Source organism: Oncorhynchus gorbuscha, linkage group LG02 (assembly GCF_021184085.1).
Source record: "Oncorhynchus gorbuscha isolate QuinsamMale2020 ecotype Even-year linkage group LG02, OgorEven_v1.0, whole genome shotgun sequence".
In the NCBI taxonomy this organism is placed as follows: domain Eukaryota; kingdom Metazoa; phylum Chordata; class Actinopteri; order Salmoniformes; family Salmonidae; genus Oncorhynchus; species Oncorhynchus gorbuscha.
In genome coordinates, this window is record NC_060174.1 from 12,046,225 (window position 1) to 12,059,923 (window position 13,699).

The 13,699-nt window shown below is 46.6% G+C and overlaps 1 protein-coding gene across 4 annotated transcripts in view; it reads right to left on the reverse strand.

The window, feature by feature from the left end:
• The window catches only part of LOC123997156 (lysine-specific demethylase 4B-like), a 90,793-nt gene that overhangs the window by 52,236 nt on the left and 24,858 nt on the right, over positions 1-13,699 (reverse strand). For all 4 annotated transcript variants that reach the window (XM_046301268.1, XM_046301275.1, XM_046301281.1 and 1 more), the window contains exons 6-8: positions 13,378-13,427; positions 10,995-11,098; positions 3,834-3,971 (exon numbers count right to left, since the gene is read on the reverse strand). In XM_046301268.1, coding sequence (XP_046157224.1) covers positions 3,834-3,971; positions 10,995-11,098; positions 13,378-13,427 — 292 coding nt within the window. The remainder of the gene's footprint in view (positions 1-3,833; positions 3,972-10,994; positions 11,099-13,377; positions 13,428-13,699) is intronic.

The window sequence follows — 13,699 nt, forward strand, 5'->3', positions numbered from 1 at the left end:
GCTACGGGGCAGTAGTCGTTTAGCTCAGTTACCTTAGCTTTCTTGGGAACAGGAACAATGGTGGCCCTCTTGAAGCATGTGGGAACAGCAGACTGGTATAGGGATTGATTGAATATGTCCGTAAACACACCGGCCAGCTGGTCTGCGCATGCTCTGAGGGCGCGGCTGGGGATGCCGTCTGGGCCTGCAGCCTTGCGAGGGTTAACACGTTTAAATGTCTTACTCACCTCGGCTGCAGTGAAGGAGAGACCGCATGTTTCCGTTGCAGGCCGTGTCAGTGGCACTGTATTGTCCTCAAAGCGGGCAAAAAAGTTATTTAGTCTGCCTGGGAGCAAGACATCCTGGTCCGTGACTGGGCTGGATTTCATCTTGTAGTCCGTGATTGACTGTAGACCCTGCCACATGCCTCTTGTGTCTGAGCCATTGAATTGAGATTCCACTTTGTCTCTGTACTGACGCTTAGCTTGTTTGATAGCCTTACGGAGGGAATAGCTGCACTGTTTGTATTCAGTCAAGTTGCCAGACACCTTGCCCTGATTAAAAGCAGTGGTTCGCGCTTTCAGTTTCACGCGAATGCTGCCATCAATCCACGGTTTCTGGTTAGGGGATGTTTTTATCGTTGCTATGGGAACGACATCTTCGACGCACGTTCTAATGAACTCGCACACCGAATCAGCGTATTCGTCAATATTCCCATCTGACGCAATACGAAACATGTCCCAGTCCACGTGATGGAAGCAGTCTTGGAGTGTAGAGTCAGCTTGGTCTGACCAGCGTTGGACAGACCTCAGCGTGGGAGCCTCTTGTTTTAATTTCTGCCTGTAGGCAGGGATCAGCAAAATGGAGTCGTGGTCAGCTTTCCCGAAAGGGGGGCGGGGCAGGGCCTTATATGCATCGCGGAAGTTGGAGTAACAATGATCCAAGGTTTTACCACCCCTGGTTGCGCAATCGATATGCTGATAAAATTTAGGGAGTCTTGTTTTCAGATTGGCTTTGTTAAAATCCCCAGCTACAATGAATGCAGCCTCCGGATAAATGTTTTCCAGTTTGCAAAGAGTTAAATAAAGTTCGTTCAGAGCCATCGATGTGTCTGCTTGGGGGGGGGATATATACGGCTGTGATTATAATCGAAGAGAATTCTCTTGGAAGATAATGCGGTCTACATTTGATTGTGAGGAATTCTAAATCAGGTGAACAGAAGGATCTGAGTTCCTGTATGTTTCCTTCATCACACCATGTCCCGTTAGTCATGAGGCATACGCCCCCGCCACTTTTCTTACCAGAGAGATGTTTGTTTCTGTCGGCGCGATGCGTGGAGAAACCCGTTGGCTGCACCGCCCTGGATAGCGTTTTCCCAGTAAGCCATGTCTCCGTAAAGCAAAGAACGTTGCAGTCTCTGATGTCCCTCTGGAATGCCACCCTTGCTCGGATTTCATCAACCTTGTTGTCGAGAGACTGGACATTGGCAAGAAGAATACTGGGAAGTGGTGCGCGATGTGCCCTTTTTCGGAGTCTGACCAGAACACCGCCGCGTTTCCCTCTTTTTCGGAGTCGTTTCCTTGGGTCGCTGCATGCGATCCATTCCGTTGTCCTGTTTGTAAGGCAGAACACAGGATCCGCGTCGCGGAAAACATATTCTTGGTCGTACTGATGGTGAGTTGACGCTGATCTTATATTCAGTAGTTCTTCTCGACTGTATGTAATGAAACCTAAGATGACCTGGGGTACTAATGTAAGAAATAACACGTAAAAAAACAAAAAACTGCATAGTTTCCTAGGAACGCGAAGCGAGGCGGCCATCTCAGTCGGCGCCGGAAGTCATTGTGAGTGGACTTAGTTGTGACTTAGATGAAGATCAGATCAAATTTTATAACCAATTTATGCAGAAATACAGGTAATTCCAAAGAGTTCACATACTTTTTCTTGCCACTGTATTTAGTGAGTCCGTCAGATCAGAAGCAGTAGCGATGACCAGGGATGTTCTCTTGATAAGTGTGGGAATTAGACCATTTTCCTGTTCTGCTAAGCATTCAAAGTGTATTTTGGGTGTCAGGTAAAATGTATGGAGTAAAAAGTACCATTTTCTTTAGGAATGTAGTGAAGTAAAAGGTGTCAAAAATATAAATTGTAAAGTACAGATACTCAAAAAAACTACTTAAGTAAAAAATACTTGAAAGTATTTCACAGGTTGAAAAGCATTAAACATTTATGGGCAATTTAGCTAGCTTGCTTGCAGTTGCTAGCTAATTTGTCCTATTGAGTTGTTATTTTACCTGAAATGCACAAGGTCCTCTACTCCACCAATTAATCCACACAAAACTGTCAACCGAATCAATTCTAGTCATCTCTCCTCCTTCCAGGCCTTTTCCCTCTTTGGGCTTTATATGCTGATTGGCATCTAACTTTCATAATAAGGTGTATTACCACAACCGACCGACCTCTGTTCATCTTTCAATCACCCACGTGGGTATAACCAATGAGGAGATGGCACATCTGTATCTGCTTCAATAAACCAATGAGGAGATGGGAGAGGCAGGACATGCACTGTGTTCAGCGTCACAAATAGAACTGACTTATATTATAGCGCTTGGCAACGCAGACGCTCGTTGGTGCACACGCGACGCGAACGGTGTGGTCAGCATGTAAGAGACTGCAGGGAAACAACTGAAAACAAGGAGACCACAGCCGTAATTAGTAGGTGTCAGCAGACAGACGTGTCAGCAAATAGAACCTCTTGAGCTTGAGTGACATTTCCAGCTCAAAGGACCATCTTTCCCTGTGGCATCAAGAGGAAGTGAATAGGGCTTGGCAGAAAGAGAGAACGACAGAAAGATAGAGGTGCCCAAGCTGTTCTTTCTTTATTTCCCATTGCTCTGGCACTTTCAGGGTCCGCCTGTCATTGTGCTGACACAAAATGGAGGGCAAGCGGCAAAACCAACCAATGAATCTCTGAGATTCAGATAGATCTCTTGAGGGGGAGCTCCCTGGCCAGTGGATTGTGTTCAGAACTGAGAGGGACAGGGGGCGGGCGGGTTAAATGAAAAACACCATCATACCAGCAGTATTTCTGTATTTTGAAATTTCCATATCTTGAAAACTTGATTGCTAACAGGCAAAACATTTTGGGGATTATGTCAACAATGGACTAAATAGTTTTTGGGTGACATTTTCCTTTACATGCATCAAAGACTGTGGGAAATAGAGAGGGGCTTCCAGTGACCCTGAGAACAGCACGTTGAACTCACAACCTCATAAATCTGACATGAGGCCAAGCAGAGACAGGTGTGTGTGTGTGTGTGTGTGTGTGTGTGTGTGTGTGTGTGTGTGTGTGTGTGTGTGTGTGTGTGTGTGTGTGTGTGTGTGTGTGTGTGTGTGTGTGTGTGTGTGTGTGTGTGTGTGTGTGTGTGTGTGTGTGTCTGCATCTGTGTGTGCGCGCATGTGTGTTTTTTGTGTGTCCCCCTTACAGGTGAAAGGCCTGGTCCAAAAACTATTCACATCCGTTTGCCCTCCGGGAGAGGAGATAAAGACATGAAAGCAAAATGAAGCAGAACACAGATGAGGGAGAAACAGGTGATGTGAGACAGCTTAGAAAGACACAGGTTAACACACAAACACTGCGCCCCAATGACCTCTTGCTCCAGACCTAAAACAGTTTGTGTAAGCACTAGACTGTGGAACTGGTATTCAAAGAATGAATTGCATGGTTGTGTAAGAGGATATGGGTAGCATGTGTTGTAGATGACCACACACCTCTAGGTTTAATCTTCGCTATAGTGCTGTGTGTTGGTAGGAGGTACTGGGGTTTCCATATGGTTTATTGTGCATTGACCCACCTGTGTTGCCATCTTGCCGTAGTCAATCCAACGCAGGGTGGCAAAGTTGGTGGACTCGGCGCAGTTGAAGCCGTGGTTGAATCCGGCATGATAGCCATAAGGAAAGGTGACCATAAACTCGCCTTCTTCCTGAGTGATCTGGAGATAGCAAGAGTTCAAAGGTTAAATGCTCCTCTGTGATGTTGTGACAGAGTATCAAATCAACAGGATGCAGTCATATAATCTACATGTTACTTGCACACTGATAAATATTTAAAAATTCTGCTTCGGGTTTGGATGACTGACCCTGAATACAGTAAACAGTTGCATAAAAAGTTAAGTCAAACAACATTAAAATGTAAATTAACTGACTGATAATTAATGGTCAACAGAACCAGTGCAGTACAAGCAGTATGCAAACCTCATAAAATGTTGTATCTATATCGCATAAGCAAACATTTTTGTTATTAAACCGGCTTTTGATGGGCAGAGATGAGCAAAACTATGCCAAAATGATGAAGTAATTTACATTTAAGGCAATGAAACTCTGCCTCGGATGGAAGGATTTGGCAAAAACAGGGTCTTCGCAACCCCTGAAACCCAGCCATGGGAACAAAAACAGATGCTTTCTCTTAATATCCACAATCATTAAGCACTGATGGGAAGGGTGATTTGCTTTTTTTTTTAACTCACCCTTCCTTCCTCCCATCCAGCTTTCCCTCACTTGAGCTGCCTGGTGGCTACTTCTCCTAGAGAACCAATCCCGGCGATACATGCGTAATTAGACGAACCAGCAAGCATGGCACAAGAAATTAGCCAGTCCGTGCAAATTAAGATTTTCATTTGATTGCGTTTCGTTCCAAGGCAGAACTAGGGCCATCATTTACTGAGAGCTCGGGAGGGTGAAGACAGTTCACCGGAATTGTCTGCATCTCTTGGAAATGAAGCCTGACAAATTATTTGGCAGTTTTTATTCTGACACTCCTAGTTTTCTGTGGCTGCCCCAACATTAAAATGTCTACTACTATTATGCGAGGTTCATTGGCAATCCCTGACAGAATTATTAAGTCACTACATTTCTACAGCTGAACTTCAAATATGCTGTACGTTTTGGGCCCTTGATCTGAAGACCCTCTTCATCAAGTCACAGGTAGCCTAGTGGTTAGAGCGTTGGGCCAGTAACCGAAAGGTTGCTAGTTCCAATCCCCGAGCTGACAAGGTAAAAATCTGTCCTTCTGCCCCTGAACAAGGCAGGTAACCCACTGTTCCTAGGCTGTCATTGAAAATTGAAAATAAGAATTTGTTCTTAACTAGTTAAATAAAAATAATAAAATAAAATGAGGAACACAGATTCATTTAGCTTTAAATATAAACTAGTTAGGAGTACTTCTCATGATGGAGAGGAGTGAGGCACAAACTCAAGACTAAAGGACGTGGAGCGACTAAAGGAAGTGGAGAGGCGGGAGGCTAAAGGAAGTGGAGCGGCGGGAGGCTAAAGGAAGTGGAGCGGCGGGAGGCTAAAGGAAGTGGAGCGACTAAAGGAAGTGGAGCGGCGGGAGGCTAAAGGAAGTGGAGCGACTAAAGGTAGTGGAGCGGCGGGAGGCTAAAGGAAGTGGAGCGGCGGGAGGCTAAAGGAAGTGGAGCGGCGGGAGGCTAAAGGAAGTGGAGCGGCGGGAGGCTAAAGGAAGTGGAGCGGCGGGAGGCTAAAGGTAGTGGAGAGGCGGGAGGCTAAAGGAAGTGGAGCGGCGGGAGGCTAAAGGAAGTGGAGCGGCGGGAGGCTAAAGGAAGTGGAGCGGCGGGAGGCTAAAGGAAGTGGAGCGGCGGGAGGCTAAAGGAAGTGGAGCGACTAAAGGAAGTGGAGCGGCGGGAGGCTAAAGGAAGTGGAGAGGCGGGAGGCTAAAGGAAGTGGAGCGGCGGGAGGCTAAAGGAAGTGGAGCGGCGGGAGGCTAAAGGAAGTGGAGCGACTAAAGGAAGTGGAGCGGCGGGAGACTAAAGGAAGTGGAGCGGCGGGAGGCTAAAGGAAGTGGAGCGGCGGGAAGCTAAAGGAAGTGGAGCGACTAAAGGAAGTGGAGCGGCGGGAGGCTAAAGGAAGTGGAGCGACTAAAGGAAGTGGAGAGGCGGGAGGCTAAAGGAAGTGGAGCGACTAAAGGAAGTGGAGCGGCGGGAGGCTAAAGGAAGTGGAGCGGCGGGAGGCTAAAGGAAGTGGAGAGGCGGGAGGCTAAAGGTAGTGGAGCGGCGGGAGGCTAAAGGAAGTGGAGCGGCGGGAGGCTAAAGGAAGTGGAGCGGCGGGAGGCTAAAGTAAGTGGAGAGGCGGGAGGCTAAAGGAAGTGGAGAGGCGGGAGGCTAAAGTAAGTGGAGAGGCGGGAGGCTAAAGGAAGTGGAGAGGCGGGAGGCTAAAGTAAGTGGAGAGGCGGGAGGCTAAAGTAAGTGGAGAGGCGGGAGGCTAAAGTAAGTGGAGAGGCGGGAGGCTAAAGGAAGTGGAGAGGCGGGAGGCTAAAGGAAGTGGAGAGGCGGGAGGCTAAAGGAAGTGGAGAGGCGGGAGGCTAAAGGAAGTGGAGAGGCGGGAGGCTAAAGGAAGTGGAGAGGCGGGAGGCTAAAGGAAGTGGAGAGGCGGGAGGCTAAAGGAAGTGGAGAGGCGGGAGGCTAAAGGAAGTGGAGAGGCGGGAGGCTAAAGGAAGTGGAGAGACGGGAGACTAAAGGAAGTGGAGAGACGGGAGACTAAAGGAAGTGGAGAGACGGGAGACTAAAGGAAGTGGAGAGACGGGAGGCTAATGGAAGTGGAGAGACGGGAGGCTAATGGAAGTGGAGAGACGGGAGGCTAATGGAAGTGGAGAGACTGTAGGCTAAAGGAAGTGGAGAGACCGGAGACTAAAGGAAGTGTAGCGGCGGGAGGCTAAAGGAAGTGGAGCGGTGGGAGACTAAAGGAAATGTAGCGGCGGGAGGCTAAAGGAAGTGGAGCGGTGGGAGACTAAAGGAAGTGGAGCGGTGGGAGACAGGCAGACAGCACGACAGAAGAAGAGAGGTGGTAAGACAGAGTAGATATCAAAGCCTGTTTTTGCTGATCTCATAGCTGCAATAAAGCCTGTGTTATTTTTTACACTCAAATCAAGGGAGAAGCTCTCAGTGTGCATCAGATAACAACACCGTGAAGGAACATGACAAAAAGGAAAAAGAGAAACACGACAACTCTGCAGACAGAGGAGAACTTTGTATGCCCGTATAAGAGAGACTTACACATTATTTATTGTTTGAAATCTTAAATTTATTTCGCACCATGACAGTTTCTACCTCCTACAATTATTACACACAGAAAAAATGTAGATGATTAATTTTCTATCACGGAAATGGTAATGTAACTAAGACTCAATCCCAATCCTAATTTACTGCGAAGTGAAGCTATGATCTTTAAGTAAAGACGCCATTAATCTCATTATCAACCTTGCAATACTGTGTGCTGTGTGTCCGTGTGAGTGTCTGCCCGTGAGTGCTGCGTGTCTGCCCGTGAGTGCTGCGTGTCTGCCCGTGAGTGCTGCGTGTCTGCCCGTGAGTGCTGCGTGTCTGCCCGTGAGTGCTGCGTGTCTGCCCGTGAGTGCTGCGTGTCTGCCCGTGAGTGCTGCGTGTCTGCCCGTGAGTGCTGCGTGTCTGCCCGTGAGTGCTGCGTGTCTGCCCGTGTGTGATGAGTGTCTGCCCGTGTGTGATGAGTGTCTGCCCGTGTGTGATGAGTGTCTGCCCGTGTGTGATGCGTGTCTGCCCGTGTGTGATGCGTGTCTGCCCGTGTGTGATGCGTGTCTGCCCGTGAGTGCTGCGTGTCTGCCCGTGAGTGCTGCGTGTCTGCCCGTGAGTGCTGCGTGTCTGCCCGTGAGTGCTGCGTGTCTGCCCGTGTGTGATGAGTGTCTGCCCGTGTGTGATGAGTGTCTGCCCGTGTGTGATGAGTGTCTGCCCGTGAGTGCTGCGTGTCTGCCCGTGAGTGCTGCGTGTCTGCCCGTGAGTGATGAGTGTCTGCCCGTGAGTGATGAGTGTCTGCCCGTGAGTGATGAGTGTCTGCCCGTGTGTGATGAGTGTCTGCCCGTGTGTGATGAGTGTCTGCCCGTGTGTGATGAGTGTCTGCCCGTGTGTGATGAGTGTTCACGTCATCATTCTTCCCTCCATTCACTCCTCCCCCGTCATGCTGTCATCAGTCCCAGAGGTTGGTTGGAGAGCAGCCACACCCACAACAACGTCAGCATGCCTACTGACCCAGACTCCATCATCTAAAAGTGGCATTAGCCTCCACTTCAGTCAGTGAAGGCAGGCTTTCATTCACCCCGTTCATTCCTATCAGAGGTCGGTGTTAGAGTCACAAGGGTGTGTCCCCTATGAGCCCTGGTCAAAAGTAGTGCACTTTATAGGGAATAGTGTTCCATTTAGGAAGCACACAAATCCTTTCACAGGTTGAAGTACTTCAATTGTGCTTCAGCAAAGGGTTCCATTCAGAAGGGTTATTACTCAAACTGCCGTTGGTGGTGAAGTGGCTCCTTCCTGAGAGCTGTTAACAGGCTTAAGTGGCAATGTGATGACAAATGAGTTGAATTGCATTACCGGAAATATCGTCAAACATAGATGGTTAAAATGAGAAGTGTTAGAGGTCTGTTATTGGTTAAATGTGCATGTATGAGATCAATTAGATGGATGCTGTTACTTCCTTTATTTCCATATATATATATAATCCCTCATGGAACAGTGTTGCTATTAAAACTTCAGAGCCCTAGGGCTGTATGTGTCAAGCGTCTCAGAGTAGGGTGCTGCAGTGTTCATTTTGGCTTCCATTTTAGATTTAATAGAGTATTTATGACTAAAATACCTTTCAGTCTCAAGTCACATTTGAGTAATTTCATCCTTAGTTTTAGTTATTATCAGTCGACTAAAACCTGGGACAATTTGTGCATATTTTTAAGGCGCAGTCATTTTAGTCAAATATTAGTCAGTTTATTTCCATGTGCACATTAAGATAGGTCTATTTGGACCAGACTATGCCCTCATACAGTATAGTTTGCACATTGCCATTGTGGCAGATTGTAACCAATGGCAGCCATGATTTACCATATAGGCTACAAGTTAAACAATTTAGACATGAAGCGATTTTCTCCCCATCACAACCATAGGAAGGGGGATAGGGCTGTGATATTATAAAATAGTGATATTTTTTCCATGGCAAAAATGAAAAGATCGGCAACAATCAGACAGCACACCCGAAATACATTAATCCCGCCAATTAAATATTCTGCAATGGCATGCATGCTTATGATTGGATAATACATTTGAGAAAAAGCTTCATGTTAAATTTGATGTTCATTAATATCACATGGATTTCTCATCATCACATCTGTTGAAAATGAAAACTAATTTGTTAGTCATTGTTTTTTTCTTTCTTCAGGACATCTGGTCTCGTTATTGTCATTCATTTGGGTCAGGAAAAATGGGTTGTTGACTAATATTTTGTTGTCAGTTATTGTTGATGAAATGAACACTGGGGGTGCTGATCGCCACCTGATCCTAGATCAGCACCTATATTCTGAGTAGGGATGACAAATTGACAATTGTTCTTAACGTTTAAACTGCCATTTGTTGTTTTTTTCTTTAAAACTCTAAGACAAATTCATTATATTCCATATGAATTCCTATTTAATTCCCATTCTCATTTAACTTCTCAAAGTATTGCCATGCGGACAGGGCAGCCACCAGGCAGGCAGTCAGAACCGTGCACTAGGCCTATCTGTCAGTATAGACAGGGCAGCCACCAGGCAGGCAGTCAGAACCGTGCACTAGGCCTAACTGTCAGTATAGACAGGGCAGCCACCAGGCAGGCAGTCAGAACCGTGCACTAGGCCTATCTGTCAGTATAGACAGGGCAGCCACCAGGCAGGCAGTCAGAACCGTGCACTAGGCCTATCTGTCAGTATAGACAGGGCAGCCACCAGGCAGACAGTCAGAACCGTGCACTAGGCTTATCTGTCAGTATAGACAGGGCAGCCACCAGGCAGACAGTTAGAACCGTGCACTAGGCCTATCTGTCAGTATAGACAGGGCAGCCACCAGGCAGGCAGTCAGAACCGTGCACTAGGCCTATCTGTCAGTATAGACAGGGCAGCCACCAGGCAGGCAGTCAGAACCGTGCACAAGGCCTATCTATCAGTATAGACAGGGCAGCCACCAGGCAGACAGTCAGAACCGTGCACTAGGCCTATCTGTCAGTATAGACAGGGCAGCCACCAGGCAGACAGTCAGAACCGTGCACTAGGCCTATCTGTCAGTATAGACAGGGCAGCCACCAGGCAGACAGTCAGAACCGTGCACTAGGCCTATCTGTCAGTATAGACAGGGCAGCCACCAGGCAGGCAGTCAGAACCGTGCACTAGGCCTATCTGTCAGTATAGACAGGGCAGCCACCAGGCAGGCAGTCAGAACCGTGCACAAGGCCTATCTATCAGTATAGACAGGGCAGCCACCAGGCAGACAGTCAGAACCGTGCACTAGGCCTATCTGTCAGTATAGACAGGGCAGCCACCAGGCAGACAGTCAGAACCGTGCACTAGGCCTATCTGTCAGTATAGACAGGGCAGCCACCAGGCAGACAGTCAGAACCGTGCACTAGGCCTATCTGTCAGTATAGACAGGGCAGCCACCAGGCAGACAGTCAGAACCGTGCACTAGGCCCATCTGTCGACAATCAAAAGCTGTATCTTGCAATGGAATGCTGCATCTCGCAATTTTTGGGCTTGTAATGTCTCGCAACTTCATTAAAACTGAGCACATCATCAAAAAAAATAGGCTGGGATATTGAGATGAGCAAAGACAAAACACTGTGCATGAGTTTGCGTCATACTGTTCACAGCGTGGTAACCAGGACACCTAAACAACTGATAAGTTGAGCTTCACACTTGAATGCTCTTAGTTGTTGTCCAACTTAACCCCGCTATGATGTTTGCTTTCTGCATCTACCCCCAAAAATAAAATAAACATGTTTTTCTTAACGTTAAGGATGTCAATTTCATTTAAAAGTTTTAACGTTCAGACCGTAATACTGAGATGCTTTATAAAAAAAGGATCTCAGTGCGCCCCCCCCCTCCCAGACCTCAGCCACCATCCCCCCCAGACCTCAGCCACCACCCCGGTCTTCCTTCCATTGCTCGTTCTACGACCTACCCTGTCGAAGGGGATGCTGTACTTCTTCAGTATGGACGGGGAGATGAGAGTCATCTTGTGGCGGAGAAAGGCGTCACAGCCCTGGGAACTGCCTGGGAAGAAACCTGCAGGTGGAGGAACAACACACAAAAACACCACATTACTAAATTGCCTCCCATTTCCTGAATCCACTTGTTGTGGCATCCATACTAGTGAAACGTGTTTTGCATGTGAAATATGGCGTGTTTCCCAAGGGAAATTGTAACATTTAAAACCTTCCTGCTTATGTCGACTACATAACCCCACTTCCGGGGAGTGGATAAGCCCCAGGAGGGAGGTCTGGCTTCTTACAGACATTGCAGGACAGGCTTACGCTCTCCAACCAAATGGGAGATATGGGTGGTTGGGGGTTATCAATAAAGAGCTCTCCCCTCTGTCAGACGGAAAACGTGGGGGTCACAGCGCTGAGCAACATGCAGTGCACACCCAGAAAGCCTTTAATCACCGCCAACGAGTCACCAGACCAGGCTGCACAACAAGCCAAACTGAATACTGAGAAACTTTTGTTGACACATAGGAACATACCTCCGCCGACCAGCGTCAAATGGCGCATCGTGATATCATATAAAGCACTTGAGAGCTTGTGCCAGCTGTGTCATGACACCATTTTCTTTTTTCAAACTTGTGAAAGCATGCGAGTGGCGGTTATTTTCTGCATCATACCATTTCATCTTTCTTTTGTCTTTTTATAGACTTCTACAGCCCATTTATGTCGCCTTTTCTACACAGACTTCTCAGGGCGAGAGGTGGCTGTCCCCTAAACAAAAACTAATCTCATTCATGTATAAAAACCCTCACCTCTTTCTTCCCTTTCTTCATCGCCCCTCTTCAGAGGACTACAATTCATTTCACGGCCAGAACCTCAAAGACCAGAGCCATCTCCTCAAAAACAAACCAGCGTCTCTCGTATAATCATTAGTGTCTGAGGCCTTCAACTTACTAGAAAAGAGGGAAAGAGAAGAGATCTGTTTCTCTGTCTCTCGCTCTCTCACACCTCTGACGAGCCGTCTGAGCCATGCCTCAAAGAATGGGAGATCGTTTGCCCAGTTAAACTTTAATGTAACTGACAGTATAATCGAGGCCCATTTCAAACTTCATTTTCATTGCATTGTTTCAGAGCCTGTTGGTCTCAGAGGCTCTCTCTCTGGCGGCTGCTGCGTGAGCTGATAAAGGTGAAGAATGTGCTGGCGGAACCCGTGTATTAATCCCCATTAAAATGCAGCTGGCAGTGTGAAACTCTCCCCGGGGCAATATTAACTTTAAGCTTCATTTTGTCCTTTGAGTTTGAGATGAAGTTCTCTCTCCTAAGTGATTTCAAATGGGGCTTTCTCCATTCTGATTGAACAGTATAAAACAATCAAACCTCAATCAAAAATAATCCGTTTCTGCATTCCCTGCACTCATTTGAGATCATTTCCACACTGCCACTTAGAGCTGCACAATATGGCAAAAAAAAATTTAAGCTTTATTTATTTTCAACAATAACTGTAACATGACTTGCAATTTTATATTTAAAAATTGTAAAAATAAAAACTTGGATGAATTGTTGGAATCATGGATGTAGAATAAGTATTATTAGTATATGATAGTGGTCACTTTGAACACAGTGTTGTTTGACATGACAATGAAAGAAAAAGCCAGGCAGGAGTTATTGTGACAGGGTAGGAACCAAAGCGTTGGTCAGAGATTCCTAGGGGACCCAATAATCTTTGGCTACATTGAATGTTCTCTTAGCTATTATATGCAGCTAACATATTCATGCTTCACCTATTTCTCTTTGATTTAGAAGACACTGTTGCACAAACACGTCGATTTAGGTCTACACCATCACTGGTATCAGGCTTCATTAGCTAGCTACGTTTGTGCTGACTCATAGCCAACATAGCTATTAGCATTAGCTAATTAGTGGCTAAAACGATTTATTTTAGCCACAACTTGCTTAGAAAAGACAAACTAGCTGTTTGCAGACAGTAAGATACAAACTAATAGCATAATTATAGAACGCTTGTGGATTTATATTAAGAGCAAAGTGGAAATCAGCATTGTTAGCATGTGCTGCATTGACCATGCAGACCGAATGCAAGTTGTCTCATGGTCGAGCAACAAAAACTGTGCTCATTGAGTGACAGGGGGCAGGCCTCGGTCTGTGTGAAAAGCAGCATGGAAATAGAGATAGCAGAGTAAACTAAATAAACTAACTTTACACACGGCGGAGTCGCGTATCACATTTAGCAAACCAAACACTAAAATACCATTCTAGAATGTAAAGTAAAAACTGAAACCATTCAGTGAAGGTATATAGTAAAACATGGTCAGTGTGCATGAGGATCTGGAGTAGTCTTACCTTGAGCCAGCCTCTCCAGTCTTTTCCCGTGCTCAGGTGGGATGGCATACCTGATTGGAGGGAAAGAGAAAGAGAAAATTAAGTGGGTGAAGGGGACTAAAGAAGAGAGAAGGAGAAATTATCATTTAAGGATCTAAATGCTTCGTACTCTGGTCAAAGTCCTCATCACACACACACACACACACACACACACACACACACACACACACACACACACACACACACACACACACACACACACACACACACACACACACACACACACACACACACACACAAAACTGGGCTAATATCCCAAACATGAAAGGTAATTCAATCAGAC